Source organism: Cajanus cajan, chromosome 9, assembly GCF_000230855.2.
Source record: "Cajanus cajan strain Asha chromosome 9, NIPB_CcT2T_4, whole genome shotgun sequence".
In the NCBI taxonomy this organism is placed as follows: Eukaryota; Viridiplantae; Streptophyta; class Magnoliopsida; order Fabales; family Fabaceae; genus Cajanus; species Cajanus cajan.
The window spans coordinates 3280707-3304762 of NC_138525.1; the positions used below are offsets into that span (position 1 = coordinate 3280707).

At 27.3% G+C, this 24056-nt stretch overlaps 3 protein-coding genes across 3 annotated transcripts; all 3 read right to left on the reverse strand.

Moving 5' to 3' along the window:
- Positions 1–2852: 2852 nt before the first annotated feature.
- On the reverse strand, positions 2853–5128 carry LOC145951856 (disease resistance protein RUN1-like). Its single transcript, XM_083063998.1, has 2 exons — positions 3943–5128; positions 2853–3773 (listed from the first exon to the last, which is right to left on the reverse strand). Exons 1-2 carry the CDS (start codon positions 4413–4415, stop codon positions 3602–3604), a joined length of 645 nt encoding a protein of 214 aa, XP_082920124.1. The 5' UTR covers positions 4416–5128; the 3' UTR covers positions 2853–3601.
- A 142-nt stretch (positions 5129–5270) lies between these two features.
- LOC109791726 (glutathione S-transferase F9) lies at positions 5271–7574 on the reverse strand. The gene is made up of 3 exons (XM_020351060.2): positions 7279–7574; positions 7115–7163; positions 5271–6049 (listed from the first exon to the last, which is right to left on the reverse strand). The coding sequence occupies exons 1-3, from the start codon at positions 7420–7422 to the stop codon at positions 5595–5597; spliced, it is 648 nt and encodes a 215-aa protein (XP_020206649.1). The 5' UTR covers positions 7423–7574; the 3' UTR covers positions 5271–5594.
- Positions 7575–9943: 2369 nt separating this feature from the next.
- JASON (aspartyl/glutamyl-tRNA(Asn/Gln) amidotransferase subunit) lies at positions 9944–14088 on the reverse strand. The gene is made up of 7 exons (XM_020351064.3): positions 13276–14088; positions 13134–13179; positions 12975–13045; positions 12051–12298; positions 11005–11674; positions 10840–10922; positions 9944–10414 (listed from the first exon to the last, which is right to left on the reverse strand). The coding sequence occupies exons 1-7, from the start codon at positions 13420–13422 to the stop codon at positions 10339–10341; spliced, it is 1341 nt and encodes a 446-aa protein (XP_020206653.1). The 5' UTR covers positions 13423–14088; the 3' UTR covers positions 9944–10338.
- Between the last annotated feature and the right edge of the window lie 9968 nt (positions 14089–24056).

Here is a 24056-nt window from a genome sequence, read left to right on the forward strand (position 1 = left end):
GTAGCATATGTTCTCAAAAGTAGTAACAAGTAAAAATAAAGTTGGAACCTTAACAAATTCACACATGCCCAATGTTTCCTTTTAAAGGTTCTCAAATTTATATAGACATAAATATAAATTACAATTAAAATTTATATTATATAAATTATATTTTAAATTTATAATACATAATTTATGTTGTGATATAAAATTATTCTTATTTATTGATGATTTCTTTTTAAAGTATTAAAATTTAATTTAAAAATAAAAATAAAATAACTAATTAAAAGATATAAGAAATTAAATTAAATTTAACACTTTCGTTAAAAAAATAGTTTAAAATATTTTTATTGAAAAATAGACTTAAAAAAATTAATTTAAAATAATTCATTAATTTATATTATACAGAAAATGAAGGATGTATATTAGGGATGAACAAGACTCAACTAATTCACGTATTTAATTTAGTCTATGGTTGATGAGCGGTTAAAGTTTTAAAATAAAATTTGATTTAACTTATAGCATGGATTCAAATTATGTTTGACTCGCCTTAATTTGTACAATATTATTTTTAAAAATATATGTTTTTGAAATTATATCACAATTTTTTATATAATATATTCAATTTTAAAACGAAAGCATCTTTTATATGATATTGTTTATCAGGGTTCAAAATTTAAAAGTTAAACTATATTAAATTAAAATTATATTTAAATAAATATAATATTTGAAAAAAATAAAAATTAAAAACAATATTTGATATTAAAAAAAATCACGTGACTTAATGAAAAAGATGTTAGTTTTTAAAAAAATCTCTAATGCAAAAGTAAAGAGCCAAAATTATAATAAAAAGGTTGGAGGAGTAGATTGATAAATAATTTAGTCTTTTAATATATAATCATGTGAATGAATTTTTTTTAAAAGATATACAATCTATCCTGGTCACATTTTAAAAACAAATTAAATTTTTAATTGCTGGTTGGAAAATAACACCTTCTGTGTTGGTTGTGAAATACTTTAGCACAAAAGAATTACACCATGTGTGTGTGAGATATAACTTCATTGTAATTTTCGTTAAAAAAAATTTACATATGAATACTTTAAAAGTGTGTCTAGAACTAGAAGTTGAAATTAAGAAATATTTGTTTCAAAAAATGATATTATATATGTTCTCAAGAATTATATTTCATTATTTCTACATTTCTTGTGGTGGCGCAGTCAAACATATATTATGACAGTTGATAGGTCATTTTGTTCAGACCTGCACGAAATGTACATAATTACGTCATTCTGAAGTTTCCTTTATTTTTTATTTTTTATTTTTTATTTCTCTTTGATTGAAAAGTTTAGTTAATTATAAACTAATAGTAGTAATTAGGTTTTAGTTCATATAATTGGATATGAAGGTATGGATGGGGCCAAATTTTTAACTGCAACAAGGAAAACTTGTGAATCTCATAAAAATAGTTTTAATGTTAAGCATGGGACAGAAGTTGAGTAATAAATGATTTTAGTATTTAATTATTTGATTATATATAATGCACGAGACTGACTCGTGGTCAATCCTTGAAACAAACTTCTTTGGGCCAATATAGTACTCTTCTTAACTTTCTAATCTTATCTCATCACTATGTCAATAGTTTACAATTTTTTTTTCTTCTTTTAAACGATTGATTCAAATTCATCTATCTATATTTTTTTATGATGTGAAATTTATATACATAGAACATAATTATTAGATAAAATAAATTTATAAAAATTTATTTTTATAGTAAATAGATTTCTCTTCATATATATATATATATATAATGTATCTAATAAAAATATAATTTATTATGAGAGATAAGAAGATTAAATAATAGTCATTTAACTATTTTTATTTATAATTTAACAATTATTATTTAATCTTTTTATTTCTCAAAATAAAACATGTTCTAACATAATCTTTTGATACTAAATGTCAAAGTTAAAGAAATTATACATTTGATGAAAATTTTTGTAAAATAGAAAGTTGAATGATCAAATTTTTAAATCATGTAATATTATACTTATTATTTTTTTATATAATACTCATGATTATGTGTATCAAAATTTTCACAAATTTATACTTATATATATATATATAACACTTTTGATTTCTCTTTAATTTTTACTCTATAATTTTAGTTTTTTATTTTTAATTATACAATTTTAATTTCTCAATTTCTAAAACATCCACAATATTGATTCAACTTGCAAATTTACTTACATTAAATGTTTAAATTCAAAGAGGTTGCTTACTAGAAAGTGAGAACTAAGTGAGATATGCATGACATAACAATTATTATAAAAAAATATATATATACTAATGAATTTCATGTGTGTAATTTTGATGGTTGAATAAAAAATATAATTTTTTTTAAAATTGGATGACTAAAATTTCATTATTAAAGTTAGGAGGCAAAATTATATATTAAAAATTAAATAAGATTGCAATTTAACGAATAAAATAATTTACAATTTCGTCCGCTATGAACGTGACATTTCTAAGCAATCGAAGCCATAATATTTGGTTTCTTAATTAATTGATTACCATTTACCAGACAGAAATTGACCCAAATTAGGTTGTAAAGTACAATGTATAAAGTTATAGTTGATCCTCACCTTAACGCACGAAAAATCTGGCATGCTTTTAGGTCTTAATTACAGTTTCTGCTATATTACAGCAAATATTCAACTTATTCCTCCTAAGGCAGTGCCAAATTCTCTAATGGATATTCATTTGATCATGCCTGCATGCCTACCTCCGTGACTTTTTCATGAGATTATACATTTAAGACAAATCACTTTTTCACTTTCATGCTTTAACAAAATTTCATTTGCAACATATCCTAATTCTTTTCATAAATCTTATACAAATTAATTTCTTTTAATTTATATAATAATATAACATTATGTGTCTTTTCCATTAAAATAAATTAGTGTAATTTCATTAATCTTACATGTCTGAGGGTAAAGAATGCTAAACCTCAAACATGTTAATATATGGGATACATGTCACTCGTTTGACTGTAGTAGAATGATAAAATAAAAAAATAAGTGAAATGTGAGTTGGTATGTCCATATATGATATATAGTATAGTAGCTAGAGTTCCACTTTTTTTTTACTTTTGGGATAGGGTTTAACTCTTAGTGGGTAATTAAGAAACATTATCCCGTGAATATTGCCTCTTCCCTTTAAAACAAGTACACAAAAGTAACATCAATTGCATATTGTGATTAATATAATAGACTCAAACGAGTAAAGCAAAGTATTTGACTGAAATTTCATACACAATATGTACTAAGTGAAGGATCAAACAAGTAATAAAAAGCCAGTGCTTCTTTCTTTGCTTCTATTAAGCAACATTGTAACAATACTAAACGTTGCACCAAATTCAAAAATGTGTAAATGTAATTCATATAGATGTGTTTGTACATGGAAAACATACAGGTAACTGTTCATATAGGTAAAAACATTCAAGCACTCTCAGAAAGATAAATATATAAATATTAGACAAAATAGAAAACAACATAAATCGATGAAATAAAAATGAAAAATACAGGCACTGCAGGATCTGTGCAAAACCGCCTCAGATAGCAATCAAATTGTAAAAGTTAATTGAAGCACCACTAAGAATGAAACGGCCCCAGTTTGTTTCATACTGTTGGAGAACTTCTCAAGACCAACAGGGTTGTGACCAGTAAGTAAAGGTTTAGGAGCTATACTTTTATAGACTTTCTCGACAATCTCTTCAATCGAGTTTATTTCATACCTGTTGGAGCACAACATATTATTTATGTAATATCATTATCAGGATTCATTTCATTATAGTAACAAGCACTGCAATAGTCACTAGTGATACAAAAACAAACTATCACGCAGGATGAATACACTGAAATTTCACTCAGAAAAGGAATTAATTGTTGGTACATACTACGTACCCTGTGCTAATATGGTGGCCAGGGAAGTTCCTGGCTTCAAACAATGTTGTCCTCCAAGACTGCACTTTCTTGGAGTCTTTGCCAAACTTAACTTGGTGCGCAATCATGGCTTCACCATAACTATTTTGCTGGTGTCGTATATCTGAGGGTTCTACATGGTATAAAATTGGAAAAAGAAGTTGTTTCTTGTCCTTGATCTTGGTACATTCTAGGATCTTAACGAGTTCATCAAGGCACCATGTGGAAGATGCATAGCTCTCAGAAAACACTACCATGAAAATCTTTGATTCTTCAATGGCCTTGGACAGGGCAGGTGAAATACTTTCCCCTATTCTTAGATTCTTGTCATCAAGAAAAGTGTTTATCCCCTTCCGGCACAACTCTTTGAGGAGATATCCTACGAACATCGTAGGTGAAACAAAGGGTACACTCTTCCTCGTGTTTTGCCATGGGAAAAACAACTGCATGGTCATGGAGAAATGTTTACCAAACAAAAGTGAAGTACAAGAAGAGAAGGGATAAGAAATTACTACGTCCAATGTAGTGTGTTGTGCATAAATAATAAATACAAACAAGTTTCTTGGAAGGTCCTCCGGGATTTATCATTTACTGCTTATCATAGACCAATATAATTATTTATATTTACTACATTGTTTATATTTAATATATAAGAATGGAGCAATTATATCATTGGATTCTATTGAATTGGTGAAAATCAATTGTTTATGTGAATGGATTACTCTCGCATAAGTGAATTAAGAACACATAAGATGGATCTTGGAAACATGGTTCTAAGACCAACTCAGATGTCATTATGACACTCTTTTTGCTTACACATGCTTGTTCATATGAAGAACAAGAAATATTGAGATTTTCAAAGACAAGATCCAAACACTTTGGTTAACTCTTAGTCAAATATGATTTGATTGACTCATGATGATGCTCTATGCTTTGCTTAATCAACAAGTAGTGCATCTTCTCGTAGATAAATCGCATGAATTCCTCTAAATGATGGTTTTGTTAAAATCAACGTTGACAGAAAATTATTTGAGTATCCCAGACATCTTTGATTTTAGAGACCTCATTCGTGACTCAAATGGTAATTGGTTATTGAAATTTTCTAATAAATTTGGATTCACTGCAATTATAAATGCTAAACTTCTGACTGTTTTGTATGACTTGCAAGTGACTTAGAATGTTATTGGTTATAAAAAATTAGTCTGTGAGACCAACTCTTTAATGACTTACAAATTAATTCTTGATGGTCTTTTTTTTTTTTTTTTTTTTGTGTTCTCATGCATCTATTATCATCAAGATAAGATAAAGGATTTTGCAGACAAACATTGGTTCCTATATAATTTATTAAGTCATTTCAGAACAGGGTAAACACAATACATGAGCAAAAAGCATGACCATTAGTAAAACCCAAATCAAACACAACTGAACATGAAAGGACAGAAGGTACAAATTCAACACATTCCATCAGTTTGAGCATATTCCTTGAAACACAACTGAACATGAAAGGACAGAAGGAACAAATTCAACACATTCCATCAGGTTGAACATATTCCTTGAAGCACATTTATTCTTCACTGAAATTATTCAAAGTTGATACTAGTAGCAGTTTCTCTGAAGTTCAAGTCATTCAGTAACTAGATTGGAGCTCTGTACGACTGGAGAACCTTCTTCCATGATGGTCTATTGCTTATGTCATCCCACCAAGCACTCACATTCTTCCTCTCCTTTACTAAATACCCTTTCCCCATATTGTTCACAATATAATCAAGAAATGGAATGTGGCTAATGTCAGCAAGGCTGAAGAAATCCCCAGCCAAATACTTACTCTTTGAGAGCCTCTCCTCATAGATGTTCAACACCTGCACCAGCTTTGCCTCACTCTCCTCAATCACCTTTGGATCTGAAGTCACACCAAACATTGGACCAAACAAAACATGAATACACAAGTCGTAGGCTGGTGGGTGGAAGTTGTGTGCTTCAACTTCTAGCCACTGTTCCACAAGACCCCTCTCTTCTATTGTATTCCCCAGCAACTCAACTCCTTGAGACCTGTATTTTTCTGCATAATACCTCATTATAGCACGAGATTCTGCAAAAACAGGTGAAAACACTAAGATTAGCAGATACCAGTAAGAGAAGAAAAAAAAACTATGGAAAACATGTTAATTGAATAGTGATAAGGTCTTAATAGAATAATAGAGTATATAAATGTGAAATAATCTTATAATGCAGGTTTAGACTTAACTCAATTCAAAAAAAATCAACATACAATAAGATTGTTCTACTTATATATTCTATTATGACCTGTTTAGCTAACTTCTTCATAAACACTCCAATAATTCATAATGTCTTAATTAATACTCCCTCCGTTTTTTTTTCATAGTCGTTTTGTCAAAGTTTGTTGTTTTTTTTTTTCATTGTCATATTACTAAAATCAATGAGTTATTAATTTTTTTCTTCTATTTTTACCCTTGATAATTAATACATGTTTCTTGAACAATGTGTGTATTTATTTTTAATGTCTACCTAATTTTTCTCCAACTACTCATATAAAGTTAAAGTGCTTTTATAAGAGCAATATGTTCCCAACAAAATATTATAAAAAAAATTAAAAAAGGGACAACTATTTAATAGAGTAGTTCAACAGTCTAAAAAATGCAAAAAAAAAATAAAGGGTAAAATAGGAAAGTAAGTAATAAATATTTTTTAAAACTAAAATATCAATGATTTCCTTAAGTCCCGTGCAAAATCTTAAACGACTATGAAAAAAAAAACGGAGGGAGTAAAATATAAGCTTGAAATAAAATATAGATTTAGATCCAACTCAGTTCTACATAATTAGTTTGTATATATAGTGACCATTATTCTACACTTTCATACTATATTAAGGCTTATTTGGATAAATTTTCCTATAAGAAGAAAAAAAATATTAAAAAAAAATCCTTTTCATAAACTAAAATTAGTAGTTTGTGGAAGCTCTCTCATATTAAATTCTCCAAAATTTTATTCTTAACTTATTTATCATAAATTAGTTTTAATATATGGAGTAGAAGTTCATACAAATCCGAAGACTTTATGACTAGTCAATTTGAAATCTATAACAAAATATTAATCTCATTAATGATGAAGCAAGAAAATGAGTTGAAAGTGTTACCATATAAGGTATAGTCTCCATCTTTAATGACAGGAACAACTCCAAAGGGCTGCAAATATTATGAATAAAAATGGCATGCATCAGGAGAAAAAGAATAAAAAAATCTTGAAGACTCTAATCTAATCATATTCAACAAAAATGAAAGGAAAATAGAAGAGGTGGACCTGTAACTTGAGGTACTCAGGATCCTTGTGTTCCCCTTTGCTTACATCAACAGGGACAACCTCAAACTCGATTTCCTTCTCAACCAGACAAACCAGCACCCGTTTAGTGGAAGCACAGTGAGGACCGTATACCTTCACTACCATGATTTGTTTCTCTTGAGAACTCCTTAAACAAGAGTGAGTGGAAGAGCAAATTATTATTCAGATTTGATCTGCACATTACTACTGCTTAGTTGCAGTTTTTATAGTGCCTCTCCATGTGAAGTACTCATTCAAAGCCCCAGCAAACAAACAAAACTGAGGTTGATCGGTTGGATATGGGAAAGGTTTAATAAATTTTATTAAATAAAAAATATCAAATTTTGTAATTTTTAATAAATTTTAACTAATAAAAAAAGAGTGCATGAAAAAAATGTGTTATAGAAAAGTGTGGATAGTGTTGCTCTTAATATTTAATATTTATTTACAGGCTGGGAAATTTTTTTTCATTTCATATAAAAAAGGACGCACTAAGTCTAAGTGGTGAAAGAAACTCCTAGGATGCTACGGTGGAGACTCCATTGGTCATTACCTTTTTTGGGTCATTAGATTAGGTGGCACAGTACATCGTAAACATAATTCTTTTCATGGGTCAATTTCTCAAGTGCCTTTGTTTTTTTTCAAAATGTTTGTATTTGTCCATTTCATTGGGGGAAGAATTCCTGCGTTTAAGTCTTTGCTAACTAAGATGTGATTGAAAATACGTTACTATATTTTTCACTCCGAAGTTTCCCTGCGTGTTAGTTTTTGCTTGCTTACCTGTATATGTCGTACCAAATAAAAATGGTAGTATTCCATACAATATGCATTCCAAATACGCAACTATTTTTAAAACCACCGAAAAGTGAAACGTCTCAAAAGAAAATAAAAATAAAAAACGAACAGAAATTCAGTTTGATAGTAACTTTTCATTTTCCCTTTTAATTCTTATTCATCTTATTTTAGGGTAGTAAATGTTTTGAAGTTATAATCTCCGACCATAGCATTATCTCTTACAGTTATATAACTACAGTTATCTATACTGTATATAAAGTGCCTGTACTCCCAAAATCAATTTTAATTATATTAAAATAATGTTTCTCGGTGAAAATTATTTTTTCGAGCAAATATTAGTTAGTTTTAGAATAATGTATAGGTCACATCTATTAACTAAAAAATAATAAAATGTTAACTAGAGAGAAATTTAAAAAATGGGAGAAAAAATATATATTATTACGATCTTTAATAAGAGTAAATAAAAAAATTAATATTCTCTAAAATTATAATATGTCCTATAAAAAGAATGAAGAATTTCTTTTAAATCATATCTTGCAATAATGAGATTATAAAATATTATATATACAATGAGTAAAGAGATTATAAAACACATTATCATCCATCATTAAAAATGATGTTAATGTCATCCTTACTACCGTATATATACAAGATAAAGTTTATTTTATTATATATATTAGATCTTACAATGTACAAGGCAAATGTAGTTGTAAATAATATATATATATATATATATATATATATATATATATATATATATTCTTTCTCTTCTTCTTTTTTGCCGTTTTGCAAACTGAGATTTAGTTCTTTTCAAAGTATTTTTTATAAATTGCATCATTCTTTTTCATTGCAGTGTCATATTTCCTTTCTGTGTATTATAATTTCTTTCGTGTCAATATGTAAAAATGATAATTTCATGGATTCCATTGTTGACTATACTTGTAGGTAATATTCATTATGAAATATCTCTCGATTTATTTGTTGTCTATGACAATTCTAACAAATATCCTCTTTGTTTAGCTTATAAGAAATGATTTTCTGAATTATTTCTTTTTTCTAAAGCATTGAAATATGATAAAATTGACTATATTCGTTAAAAACAACATATATTCTTCATTTCTTTTTTTATTTTGACACCTATATCGTTCATTTCTTAGAAAATGGAGTTCCGACAACTCACTTGAGAGTTTTGTTTACTTTACAAGGTTAATGTATATTATATTTGGTTTTTCAGTTATATTCTTTTTAATGAGACATACTTTAAAAGGTTATTGTAATTTCAAATTGGCTGATATAATTAAGTTTTTTAATCATTGAAATTAATAAATTTTTATTTATAAAGAAATTTCTTTATTTATACATACATTTATCCTGTACATCGTACGAGTCATCCCACGTAGAAATTATCCAACTGATAATGTCGCAAACGAAAATTTTGCGTTTATAAAGATAATTCATTTTATTTGAGTCACAATAGTTCAGCATGTTGAATTAACTCTTTTAACGGAATAGTATATATATAAATCATGACACCAGAAACTAATAATTTAACGAAAAGAAATGTTAAAAAAAACAAAAAAAAAAATGGAAATCAGAAAACACTCGGACCAATAAAAAAAGTTTGCTCAAGACTATTGACAAAATTATGAACTGAAATCATTCTCATATCTCAAAAACAGAACCAAAACTTTGATTAAAGAAAACCGGATGACTCTTGAATAAAATGTTAATATATAAATAAGGATATAGTAAAAATGATTATATCTTTTATATTTGAATTTTAGTTTAAAAAAAAAAAAAAAAAACTTGCAATTCAGTCTAATATTAGGAAAGGACTCTTGGACGACAATGATTTGTGAAAGAAATCTTGTCATTGTAAATGTACTAGGAAATAATGATGATCTTCTCTTTATGAAAATGAGAAACAATAAAAGGACCGCTCAGAGACTTGTCATTCAGTACTTATCCAAACCATTCAGTTCTGTCACTTTCCTCCTGTGAATGAAAGACGTCCTTACTGCTTACGCAGGGATGAAACTATACTATTGCCGACAACACCTTGATACTTCTATGGTACCGCAAAATTTGTATAATCAACTGCTGATACGAACCAATCGGCATACTCAATGATGTTTATTCGTACTTAGTTTCCAGAATTTTGAATTACCTCCTATATAAGACAGACTACAATGGGATAGGATGGACATATACAGACATCAAAATGACACCACAGACAGTGAATGAGTTTCAGACTAGCTGAGATACTGTAGTATCACTTTCTTCAATCTCATCAAATGTCACTGATTTTCCACAAACAAGCTTCCTGTAAATCAAATAACAAATTCGACGGACATTAATATAAACATTCATACATTAAGAATCAACTAGTTGGAAATAAAATAAAATAAAAAGCAGCCATTTCAAGAAGAAAAAAAATTCCTCAACAAAATGAAACAAATAATTGATGAAACACAGTGGACTGGTGACAACTAGACATGCCGAACAACTCGTTGTTGTTCAACAATTAGGAATAATGTTTTACCCATCAAATGTACTAAACTCGAGGGAAATTTCTACGGTCAACAAAAGTGAACCATTACTAACATTGTAATGTTTAAGGAAAGCATGACATACACCAACTAAAATAGTCACTTTAGTCATGGTTATCAGAATTTTTACAGCTAAAATAGCCAGTTTGATCATTTTTCACAGGTGAACAGATTACAATCAACTGTTAACTAGCGATACCTCTGAGATATAAAATTCTCCTCAGACAGTGCCTTATCCAGCCTCACTTCAAACGGAGTCGCGTGCCATTTTACTTTCTGGTCCTGGGAACAATGAGCACAAATCAGATGCAGTATATTAATTTAAAAACCTTGTAACGTAGCAAATAATGATTGCAAGGCATACCTCCTTGTACTTATTTGTTGAATTTGGGATGCCGTTGTCGCCCAACCACTTGAGAGAAATAGGGGAATGCTCTGCAATGACTGATTCAGGACTTAATCTAGACGACAAATTTGATTTCACCACAGCTTCATTTTCATTTGAAATTTTCTTTGACCCTTTTTCTGGAGCAGGAGTTCCATTTAGAGCATGCTCAGCCAAATCACTCAGGTCACTTGAATTTTCTTCAGGGTTAAAATCTTTCTCCTCAAGTATTTTGTACCGGAAGACATTCTCGCCTGGATTGCAAGTTGGATAGACAAACTGCGACCGAACTTGAGCCTTACCATTACGTAACTCTTCTATTGATGCAGGATACACAGTTCCTGGTGTTTGCATCTCATCAAATAACTTCAACGGGGTAGGATAAGGAGATTGTTTACATGCACTTTGGTTATTTGGTGACAAGCTTCTCTTCATATGCCAATCATCTGATGAGTTTCCATAGGATGCCAAGTCAGTATCACTTTCAAAACGAACAGACTTGTTCTTTCTCTGAGTATTTGTCTCTAGCAAAGGTGAAACTGAAGCTGCATTCCTTTCAGTCCTATCTGCGGTATGCAGGTTCCCTGCCCAACTATTTTCCATATAGTCAACAGAGTCATCTTGAGTGTCTTGTGCTGTGGAGATACAGCTGCAACAGAAATGAAATTAACATCTGATCAGGTTCTAGTCCTCCCTCCAATGTAATTTTCAATGGACAATGCTAAGTTCCAATCAACATTCCTACAATTATGTAATTATCTAAAATCCACATAGAAAAAGAAATGATGCAGAAACCATTTGAAGGGGCATCTTTTATAAAAGCAGAACAAGTTGTCTGATTCTTTATTCTTTATTATTTCAAAAAGCAGTTTCTCTTTTTCGGGAGTGAGAATGCACCTAAAGCTGACTATAAAAATTGAGAGTAAAAATGGAAGATTCACCTACCATGCAAATTGACTAAAATGTCACGTTCAAATTCATTATCATTCATTAAGCAAAAAAATCAATTCAAAGTCGTGAATAACCTGCTTGGTGTGTGCTCAAAAGAATCCATGTTATTTCCCCATTCTTGGCAAAGTTTTATGGGAGTTGGTGGATCAAATGGTTGGACATCCAGCTGCAATTTCTCCACAGACGTGTTAGGAAGCCAAGAGTGAAATCTTGAAGGGTCAGAATCTTTATCAGAAGAGGGTGATGCTTTCAATTTCTCAGATGCTTTGCGAATTTCACCAGGTGTTCCTGGTAAGGTCCCACAAGCTTTAAGAAACTTAGCCTGTAGAAAGATTTTATATGATGATGAGATAATGAAAATCCAATTGACAATAATAAACTGAACATAACCCATCTAAAACGTGATGGATGACTTTTAACAAGCCAAAATTGACAAAACAGAAAACTGAGGGTCCAAACTGTGGTCATTATTCGATCAATTTCAGCATCTCCTACCGAAAAGGTTTATAAATTCACTTTGTTGATCTCTATATATTGTTTTTATAGTACGTACTACATTCATGAAGGTTCGTAAAATTTACACTTCACAACTGTCCAAGAAGTCAAGAACAACTAAAAGCTATTTCAACTCAAAATCGATAAATATGTCAGTTTACAGATTCCGCATGTTTGCGATAAAGTTACTTGAACTCAAAATCGATTATATACCCAAAGTCAATCTCAATGTGGAATCAAATATGTGAATATTTACCTAAAATTCAATTAACTAATATTTCAAAATGATTTTGGATCATCCAATTGTGCCATCCATCTTAACATGAATTCACAAGATGAAAATTGAACGTTATTTTACTCAATGCCCTAACTAGTTAAAACAAAAACTACAAAAGGTAAAACACCTAAGAAAAATCATTAAAAAAACCATTTCTGCTGCAGTAATAGTGTTCCTAAACCCTAAACTCTAATAATACCAATTACTAATAGCACTATGAAAATACCTCGTCCTTAAGTCCCTCCAAATCTCCCTGAGACCACACGCCATCATTCCGCGCAGAATCATCTCTCTCTTCTGAAAGGTCAGAACACAAAATTAGCGCAAATAAATAAATAAAATGTAAAAGCAAAAATAAAGAAAAAGGAGTAACAAAGGAAAATACCTTGAAATAATAAAGAAGGCGATCGATTCCGAGATATGAGAACATCCTTGTTTACAGAAAGCGAAATTATAATTATAATCATTACAAGCAAAAAAGTAATTGGTGAGAAGAAGAAAGAGAAATGCGAGAAGTGAAATGTTACGGTGGAACGAGTGGAGGCGGAAATGGAGTGCGATGTGTGGATGCGGCGATTGTCTCTGATCCTTAAACAGGCGAAGAAGCAGCCCATGGCTTTGGTGAAGGATCGGAAGAAGAAGCGAAGCAAGAACCCTAACACGCGCCTCAGCATATCATGGAAGGGATTTTATTCTTCTTCTTTCGGTTTTTCTTTTCTTTGTTTTGTCCCTTCGAATTCAATTGAGAATCACCGTGAACTCTGTTTGCGCAGTGAGGGGTTGCCTCTCTGTCCCTGATGCGTCCAATTTGAATTTTGAAGTCGAGGGAAATTCAAATATTAAATTACTAATTAATTAATTAGATAAAATTTGCTAACTGCTAATGATGCAGTAACGTCTGATTACGCTAATATAACTTTTTTTACCGTGTCATAAAATTTAAATTACTGATAGATGGAAAGGTCTTGAATTTTTGGAGCTTAGGCAGAAAATTTTACAGTTATATTCTAATATATTTCGTAATTGTATTTTTATGCTCCCGTCAGTAGCGAGGACAGAATTTATGACTATGTGGATGAGTTTATGTCGTTTATTTTGCTGATGGATAAGGGTTAGGGTGTGTTTATATAAACGTTGGTCTAAAAATGCCTTGGCTCTGGCTCTGCTTTACTACTACCCTTTTGCCGGTGAAATGGTGACCAATTCCATGGGGGAGCCCGAGGTGTTTTGCAGTAACCGTGGTTTAGATTTTGCTGAAGCTATAGCTAACGTGGAGCTAGAGTGCCTCAACATGTACAACCCAGATGAGACCATTCAACATTCAAGGGAAGCTTGTGCCCAAAAAGCACCACGGCGTTCTCGCTATTCAGGTAACTAACCTCAAATGCGGGGGTTTAGTAGTGGCCTGCACTTGCACTTTCGACCATCGCATACCAGACTCCTACTCTGATACATAATAAATATTTAGCATGTGACTGATATACCAATAACTTCTAATCTTTTTTTCTAATTAACTATCTATTTCTTATTTTATTTTATTTTTGAAAATTAAGAGAGCTACCTCTTTTTCCTACGAGTAACATCTTCAATGTTATGTTTTATTATACTATTTTCAACACGAAATTTGCTAACTAATTTTGTAGATAATTTTAGAAAAAATGTTATATAAATTATATTTTTGGACTTTTTTTTTTTGTTAATTCACAATTTCAGTCTTTCTATTTTAAAATAAAGATATTTAGTCTTTTTTTTAACACAAAAAAATTATATCGTCAATTTAATATTAGTTAATTATTAACTTTTAATATTGTATGTGATTTGTCACTATTTAAGTGACATGATATATTTTTTTTTGATTAATTAATAACGGGGCTTAAAAGCCCAAAATACAAAAATTAATATCCAGGAGGGAAAAGAACTGCAGACTTATCAGCAAGTAAAAGAAAATGTGTTCAACTAGGGGGAGAACTAAAACTATGCACTCCTTCAGGGAGGGAGAATCCTAGCTTGGCAAACCCATCAGCAACTTGATTAGCCTCTCGAAAGACATGAGAACAATCAATCTTGTAGAAGTCACCTGACATTCTGACAATGTGATTTAGCAAGGAGTAGCACGAATGTGACCGAGGACACCCTTCATTTAAAAAGGAGACTGTTGTAGATGAATCAGATTCTATGATTATAGGAGAAGAGATGAATCTATCCTTAATAAGTCTTAAGCCATGATATATGGCCCAAAGTTCTGCATGCGCAACAGAACATCTACCAATTGATCCTGCATAAGCTAATATAAATGATCCATAGCTATCTCTCAAAATCCCTCCACACACGTCAGTCTGTTATTCATTACTGCCCCATCACAGTTGAGTTTTAGAGTACCCGGAAGGGGAGGATTCCAACGTAACATAAGTGGAGGTGAAGAGAGAGGACAAGGATTCAGGGAGCGACCAAAAGACATGTTCTGCACCTCGTTCAGGCGGCCTTTGATTTCACAAACAATCTGAATTGGGTTGATTTGTTTCTGATTGAATATAAAATTATTTCTCGCTTTCCAAATGTAATCCAAAGTTAAACCAAAAGTTTGAACCCATGTGACCTTTGTATATGAGACAAATTCAAACACATCCATTCTGTCAATGGACAGATAAAAAAAATTATGAATTGTGATAAGTGACATGATATTTAATAACATGATATATAAAGATAAAAATTAAAAAAATAACATATAAAAAAATTATTTTTATCTATTTTTATCAATGATTAATATTTATTTTATTAATAAAAAATTTATTTGCATATTTTTTAGTTTTTTTATTTCTAAATGTTGTATTACTAAATATCACATCTCCTAGGTATGACTAAATGTTAAAACTTAATGATTAGTAGATATATATTTTATGAGAAAATAAAATTTCCATATTTTTTCAATTAGAGGACTAAATGTCTCTAATTTAAAATAAAAAAATTAAAATTATAAATTAATAAAAATATATGGAATAAAAGTACAATTTAGCTAAACTATTATTAGGTTTTGTAATGCTTAAAATTTCAATGAATTTGAAATGCTTAAGATTTGTTTTTTTTTATAAAAAAAAAAATCATCATCTATGTATAAAAAAATCCATCGTTTTTTTTAAACATTTTGTTCGGAAAAAAGTAATTTCAATTTCTTAAATTTTAGATAATTAATTTAGATAGAGAGCAGTTTCGTCATTTGCAAAAAAACTTTCAGTTGTATGTTTAAAATTTTGATGTTTCTTATTAAACTTATCAAAATAAAATTCAGCATTAAATTTTGTACCATGGTGTTGATGAGAGTATCTTCTGATTTCTCTTAAGACCTTGGTTGTATTAAGGCTATTGTCTTTTTTTTATCAAATCAAAAATTGAATTTTAGAAAGAAAAATTATAAATTATTTATAACGTTATTGTTTTTTAAGTGACAAATCATATATATATATATATATATATCAAAATAAAATATTTAATATGATAACTAAATTTGTATTAAAAAAATAATTAAAATAATAAGATAAAAATTGGTGTTAAATATATTAAGTAACAAAATTTAAAAATGTTAAAAGTTGAACCAAACTAAATCTTATTGGTTTGTTTTGATTCATATTTCATAATTTATTCAGATCAAACCAAATTGAACCGTACTTAATGTCCTTATTTAGTTTAAATGATTTTTAAGATAAAGATCGAACCATATAACAAATATCTCTAAATATAAATACCCTACTAAATAGACCGTTATTATTTTTACTAAAATAATTATATAAGAATTAATGTTAAATATATTACATGACAAGAATACTTTAGAATTTGTACGTATATTTTTAGTCTTAGTTTTTACATAAGCAAATAATATAATATTATATATTTTTTATTAATTTTTAAATAATAAATTTTAAAGATCGCAAAAATTGAACTAAATCAAGCTATGAAAGATTGGTTTGATTTGATTTGAATTTCACAATTTATTTAAACCAAATCAAATTAAACCATATTTAATTTTTTTTTATTTAGTTGGGTGACTCTTATGATAAGGATCAAATTAAATCACATGACAAACATCTATAAACATAGATACCCTACTAAATACACCATTCCTACAACATGTGAGTATAAGGTAATCACAACGTCAAATTATCAGTTGATTTTGATTTTTTAATTGATTATCCAATATTTTTTTTAAAATGATCATTTAATATTCAAAATTTTTCATATCAATAAACTAAAATTTAAATACTTTTAAATTTATATTCATTTTATAATTTATATTTATTTGCAAATACTTATAAATATGTACAGTTGTATATTGTTAAGCACATTTTATTCATTTCGGCACTAAAAAAAATTAAAATAACAAATTAAATATGAGACTTATCAACTAATGACCATCCAATTTATTGATTAATTGTTAGTTACATTTAATTAAATTAAAGAATAGCAATTAATAGTCTTAATTGCGTAAAATTAAGTCACAATATTAATTTTAACTCGGGAAATTTACTGCAGACTACCTTTCTCTAATTTTTAACATATTTTAAATGAGTATTAAATAAAAAAGTATTAAAAATGTTTGCAAGAGTCCTAAATTTGAAATTGTTGTTGTGATTGTAATTTTTATAAATAAATAATAAATAATTTATTATTAGAGATCAATCAAAATGGTCAATTATATATTTTAATTGATTATTTGATAAAATATTTTTTATTTTATAGATTGTTTAATTAATATTCAAAATTTTATAATTTATTATCTATTATAATTGTAATAACCTTAAATTTGATATCTCAACAATTCCACTTTGTGACACGATGATGCACCATATACTTTTTTGTTGGTCAAAACTTTTCATTTATTAGAACTCTTCGTGAATGGTCCTCTTTGAGATGGATCAACGAATGATCACACAAATCATTACAAAACTTTTTCAAAGTGTTTCGTCTTCACTCACATTTTTTAAGAAACTTTTTAAAATATCTTTCATCCCAAAATTACTCAAAGCTAAACACGTTTAATTGTGAGATTCTTATATGATGAATTATCAAAAAGAATATGGATCTAGTTGTTATAGACAATATAAATTAATATTTAAAGTTATCATCAACTTTACGATATCATACTTATACAGATCTTATCCATTTCATTTTGATGTATTCAAGTTGTTATAATATTAATTATTTTTCGCCTAATTTTTATAGGGTTTATTTATTGGTATATTTAATTATATTGATAATGAAGATAATTATAAAAAATATATATTTAAATTTAGTTAATCTATTGTATCATTCAAGCAATATACACTATGGATGAGTACTTAAAAATGACATTTTTTATATGTGAGAATGGAAACTATCATTTTCAATCGTCAGATTAAAATAAAAAGCTATCATTAAAACACTTATTAAAATATATCTCGTAATATATCACATGTTAGATTAATTTTTCAAATTTTTCTTATTCACTCACTCTTCCATGCCATCATTGTCACTATTGACAACATTAGTGTTGTCATTGCCACTATCACCACCGCCATCCCTGCAAAACTTGAATTTTTACATTAATAAATATTAAATATACTATTATGTACACACTAATATATACTAAATAATTAATCCATAATTAAAACTATTTTTTTGGAATTTTGTAAATTAAATATTTTGAATGGAAATATCTCTTGTATGTTAATTTTAATTTTAATTTTAATAAACTAAAATTTTTAATTTTAAACTTTTTTTTATTTTTCATATTTTGAATGATGTAAAAATATATATTTTTATTAATATACTACTTCTTTTGTTCCTTTATATAAGAAATAAATGGTAAAAAATATATTTGTCCTAATTATAAAAAAAATATCTACTTTAAGATGTATTAATTATTATTTTTCTTTTATACTTTTATGTAAGTAGATGCGTTTATTGATGCATCAATGATACAAGTTACACTCATTGGTAAAAAAAAAAAAAAAAGGTTATCCTTTCAATTAGGTGTAGTGTTTAAGTTATATTACCACTATTTAAACCAACCATTTTAAAGATTATTTTTTGAAATGAGATTTAATTTTATGATATTATTAATGAAAAGTTACCATCTTAACTTTTTTTTTTTTTTTGGGTAAATAAGTTATTTAATAATATTTTAACTTATGTAGTGCACAAACATATTTATTATATAATTAAAATGTATAATGAATCACATATAAAAATAAAATATTATGGTTGAATATATAAATTATATTTAAAATTTGTATAAATAGATATTTTTAAGCATGTAAATTATTATTTTTTATATTTATGATAAATAATATATATTTTAGTATTTTTTATTTATTGATAATTTATTTTAAAATATTTATATTTAATTTATAAATAATTATGATAAATAAAAATTGAATCAAATAAGTAGTTAAAAAAGTCTCTATAAATCTTCTCGTTAAGAAAAAACCTTTAAAAATACTATTTGCAAGATAATATTCATGTTTAATATATAAAAATTGATTTCATATATAAAGGACCGAAAGAAGTATCTCCTTTCATAATTATAAAATATTCTTTTAATTAAATTACACATTTTAAGAAAATCGGTTAATTTACATTAAAACATTACATTTGCCAATAATTTAAATTACTTTTTTTAAATTATCCTTCTCTCTTTCTACTTTATCATTTATCACCTAATTAATTAGTGTTTGAATGAGAAAAATATTTGTGACAATTCTTTTTTCTCCAACCCTAAATAAAAAAGATATTTTTTTATCTGATTAATTCAAAGTATTTATTATATTTTATTTAAAAAAATTGTTAATTAAATAAAATTATTTTAGAAAAAGATATAATTAACGTAATTGATAATTAAAAGAATGTTTTGTAAAAAAATAAACCAAAAAGTGAAAACAAATTTATATATATAGAAGGATTGAAGGAGGTATTCAACACAAATTAATTTATTATTCAACACAATTTATTCATTTGTGTATTTTGAAAAATTGATTAGCAAATTAGATATGAAAGTTACAAATCAGTCACCATTCAATTACTCATAATGTGTCAATTAATTATACTTAATTATTTTAATTGTGTAAAAGTTAAATCATCACATCATACTCAATTTGGTCAATTTATTACACTACCTCTCTCGTTTTTTTTTTTTTTTAAACCAAACCTTTCTCTTATTTTTAATATTTTTCAGTTACATATTTACATCATAGAAGCAACAATAAACTAAAGATCATCATCTTATTTCTTTTTTTTTTTTTATAGAAAAAAGACAAAGACTTATTAGTACCAAATTGATGACAGATATATCACAAACAATAAGCTTCATCCAAACAACAAATACATCGGTTCATGATTACAGTAAACCGATATATAAAATTTAAATTTGGTATTAGAGAGCAAACAATACTATGGAATCTTGCATACATAACATAGGTTGAAGTTACTAATGGTAAAACATAAGATTTGTTTCTTTAATTTTAGAATTGATCCAGCTCCATATGTTGTAAAATTTGCATTCTCTACAATCTTTTATGCACAAGCTGCTTTATTATTCCTTTGCAGCCACACTGAATAAATAATAGTACACCATATAGTCATGTTCCATTTATGCAATTTTCTACCTTTCATGATTCCTACATATTGGAAGAAGTGGGAAGCACAAATAGTAGGTAAAGGTAGTTGCACACCTAAACAACATTAGCAATTTTGCCAAACATGATAAATGAAATAACACTCAAATAAAAGATAATGCTCAATAGAAAACATGATTTATGTGAAAAAAGCGAGACAAATTTAGCAATTTTGCCAAACATGATAAATGAAATAACACTCAAATAAAAGATAATGCTCAATTGATTCCACATGATTTATGTGAAAAAGGCGAGACAAATTTTCATTGAGTTGAATAATTTTCCTTTTAGCCAAGTGAACTTGCGTCTGAATCCGATTTAATATTACATTCCATACAAACACTAATACATGAAAATTATATAATATTTATATCTCCACAAAATGAAATATTATTTATTTTATCATTTGGAAATAAAGTATACTTAACTTAAAATGATATATTAATTATTAATTGAATATTCAGTCGAACATTTTTAATTATTCTAATCAATAATCAATTTTCTTAATTAACATTAAATATAGAAAAAGATTTCCACATCATAATCAATTGTTTAATCAATTATAATTACTTTTTACAACTTTAATACAAAAGTAAAAGTTTGTCTAAAGACTATGATGTTATAGGATTTAATAGAATAATTATTTATCCTATCACATTATTTTATTATTTTTCCGTCCCTTTTATTTTTACTTATTTATTATTTTTAATTTTCAAGACAACATTAATTACTATATTATCAATTATATCTTTATATCTTATCATTTTTCATTGTATTAACAAATCCCACAACTAATATATACTATTCACAATAAAAATCACTATCTAATATTGATCTTATTCCTTCGGATCCATGGTTGGCTATGGCTCTGGTTTAGTATTACCCTCTTGCATGGGTGAGTCTTGAGCGTGTGAGCTAATTTGCAATAAGCATGGTACGATGGTGTAGATTTTGTTCAAGTTGAAGCTAAGATGTGTGCCTTCTCACCCCACCACAACCACCTTCCATGCATTCACTCCGCCCATCTACCTCCACCGTCCCATCCTCATAATGTCATACATTCAATCATGTTCAATTATATATTTTCTATTTTAAAATGAAATATTATGATTTTTTTATATAATTAAAACTTTTTCTTTAAGTTGAAAAATTGGACTTTTAATTATTTAAAAAAAGTATTTTTTTTTATTTATAAAAAGGTGAGATAAAAATATTTATAAAAAAATAATATTTCTTTAGATTTTTTTTAAATAGACACCTAACATGAAAAATTAATATTTTCAACCTAAGATTTTCAGAAAACTTAAAACTTATCCCCTATTAAACAACTCCTAAATTCAAACATAAAAGCAAATTTTAAAAATATGGAAAAAAGAAGAATTAAAGAAAAATTTATTCTAATATATCTAAAATAATTCATAAAAGAATTTATTCAATATTATTTTTTCTATTTTTTTATCATATCATTTATGATACATGCTAAATAATTCATGCAACAATTTGTACGGTTCATACTCTTGTGTTGCATACAAAATATAACAAGAATACATGCACAACAATTCATATAAACTTTATATAACATTATTTTTATGTTTATTTTTCTTTATCATATCATTTATTATATTTTAAAGATTAAAATATTTTTTTAGTCCTTATATTTTTACTTACTTTATCTTTTAGTCTTTATAATTTAAAATAGATATTTTTAATCTTTATATTTATTCTTATTAATCCTTTCTGTTCCTATTGTTCAAGATATATCTTTTTAGTTTTTATATTTATTCTTTTAATCATTTTAGTTTCTAACATTAATTATTTTGTAACGTTATTTCTTCTGTGTTAACGTGATAAAAGTTTTCAATTTTTTTGAAAGTAAAAAACAAAAAAATGTCTAAATAATAAACATTATAAATGAGAGTAAAAAAGAGATATGAAGTGTTAAAAGACTTAATTTAGAGTAATTCCAATATAATAAGATCAATATTAGAAATATAAAGTCAAATATCTTTCATGTCAAGTTGTCAACACAAATGATACAATATAACGTTATAATTTAAAAAAAATTGTAAATATAAAGATTAAAAATATCTATATTAAAATATAGGAACTAAATAAAATAAAAAGAAAATATATCAACTAAAAATTTATTTTAAATTATAATATTAAAAAATAAAGTAGTAAAAAAAATTATTTTAACCCATCTTAAATTTTTGTGCTCTGAAATTTGTCTTCTATCTGGCCCACTCTCTTGATAGCATAGGCATATGACCCATGAGGTCCTACTCACAACAACTCAATCCACTTCTGTTCATCCTCTTTTGTCACTAATACATCTTTAATTGGGCCCAAAGGTCCAATTTGAGTCAAGCCTACAACTTTAATTTTAGGCCTATTTTTCACTGAATCATCTGGTTGGGCGAGTCACATGTTATGCGGGTCACGGTGATTCTGGTGGGTTCAAACGGCTTGTGTCATTCTTTTGATCTCAATAAGTTTGATTTATTTATTATTTTTTATCACTAATTAATCATTTTTTATTTTTCCAAATTTGGGGCTATATATTTTATCTGGCCTCCCAAATTTAAATATATTTTTTATTTTTTAAAATATCAAATTTTATTCTTTTAATATCTCAAATTCAAAATTTATCTCTTTAGTACCTATAACTTCAAAAAAAAAATTATTTATCACTAATAATATCATAATTGATAGTGATAAATTTAAAATATTTAAATAATAATATTTTTTTTAATATTTTAAAGACTAAAAATATAAGTTTTAAAATTGAGAGATTAAAATAATATTTTTTAAATTATAAGAATTAAAAATACAAATTTTAAATTTAAACAATAGTTTTAAATTTTAGGACGTGTCTACCATTTCTTTCTATGTTTTCTTTAAAAGTTGAAAATATATACCATATCTTTCTATGTTTTGTATCATATTTTTAATTCATGTATTAATTATTGGTTAAAAGTGAAGATAGAAAGAAATGTTAGAAGTAAAATATTAATTCAATTAATCCGAATATGTTCCTTGTATCATGCGCTAAACAAGCTTGTTTTCACTTTTCATCCCATTCAAATACTCCCTATCCCTGTGCTATCTTCCCCGTTGGATCTAAATGGGTTCCATCTGAACCATTCAGCATTTATTTATTTATTCTAATTTCACTGTTCTGAAACTTAAAAGTAACTGAGTACAATCGTTGTGGATAGACTAAGGAGTTGTTGAGTAGGTATTCGGATGACAATCATGATATAATTAAACTAAATGAATGCCTGCCAATTAATTTGATATCATAAATTCGTAATTAGCTATGAGAAATTGACACATATTATAATTAATAACGACATAGAAAGCGACTACGTACAACGTATTCTTAAATTTGAGTACAGACCAATTAGTTGCACAAGTAGCAATATCAACAAAATTAACAACCAAGTGCACGAACAACCATATTTCAAGACTGATTAGTTGATGCATGATGCATGATGCATGAAAGGTTATTACTATCTCATAACTCAGAAGAAAGATTCAAATGCACCGACACAGTTTTTTTTTCATAATTACCTCATGATCATCACGTTGACTTGCTAATCCATACACGTGGAGGTATTAAAATATCTGACGTAAATTTTCTCGTCTTTGTTAATTACTTGATC

What these genes read in the sequence shown, in the direction of transcription:
- LOC145951856 (XM_083063998.1), bottom strand. Translation starts at nt 4,415, where the DNA reads ATGACCATGCAGTTGTTTTTCCCATGGCAAAACACGAGGAAGAGTGTA. An exon ending in GGCCACCATATTAGCACAGG is followed by an intron (nt 3,774 to 3,942) that starts GTACGTAGTATG and finishes GTGCTCCAACAG; the next exon opens with GTATGAAATAAACTCGATTG.
- LOC109791726 (XM_020351060.2), bottom strand. Translation starts at nt 7,422, where the DNA reads ATGGTAGTGAAGGTATACGGTCCTCACTGTGCTTCCACTAAACGGGTG. An exon ending in CTGAGTACCTCAAGTTACAG is followed by an intron (nt 7,164 to 7,278) that starts GTCCACCTCTTC and finishes TAATATTTGCAG; the next exon opens with CCCTTTGGAGTTGTTCCTGT. An exon ending in TGGAGACTATACCTTATATG is followed by an intron (nt 6,050 to 7,114) that starts GTAACACTTTCA and finishes CTGTTTTTGCAG; the next exon opens with AATCTCGTGCTATAATGAGG.
- JASON (XM_020351064.3), bottom strand. Translation starts at nt 13,422, where the DNA reads ATGCTGAGGCGCGTGTTAGGGTTCTTGCTTCGCTTCTTCTTCCGATCC. An exon ending in CCGCCTCCACTCGTTCCACC is followed by an intron (nt 13,180 to 13,275) that starts GTAACATTTCAC and finishes TCTGTAAACAAG; the next exon opens with GATGTTCTCATATCTCGGAA. An exon ending in CAACAAATAAGTACAAGGAG is followed by an intron (nt 10,923 to 11,004) that starts GTATGCCTTGCA and finishes CATTGTTCCCAG; the next exon opens with GACCAGAAAGTAAAATGGCA.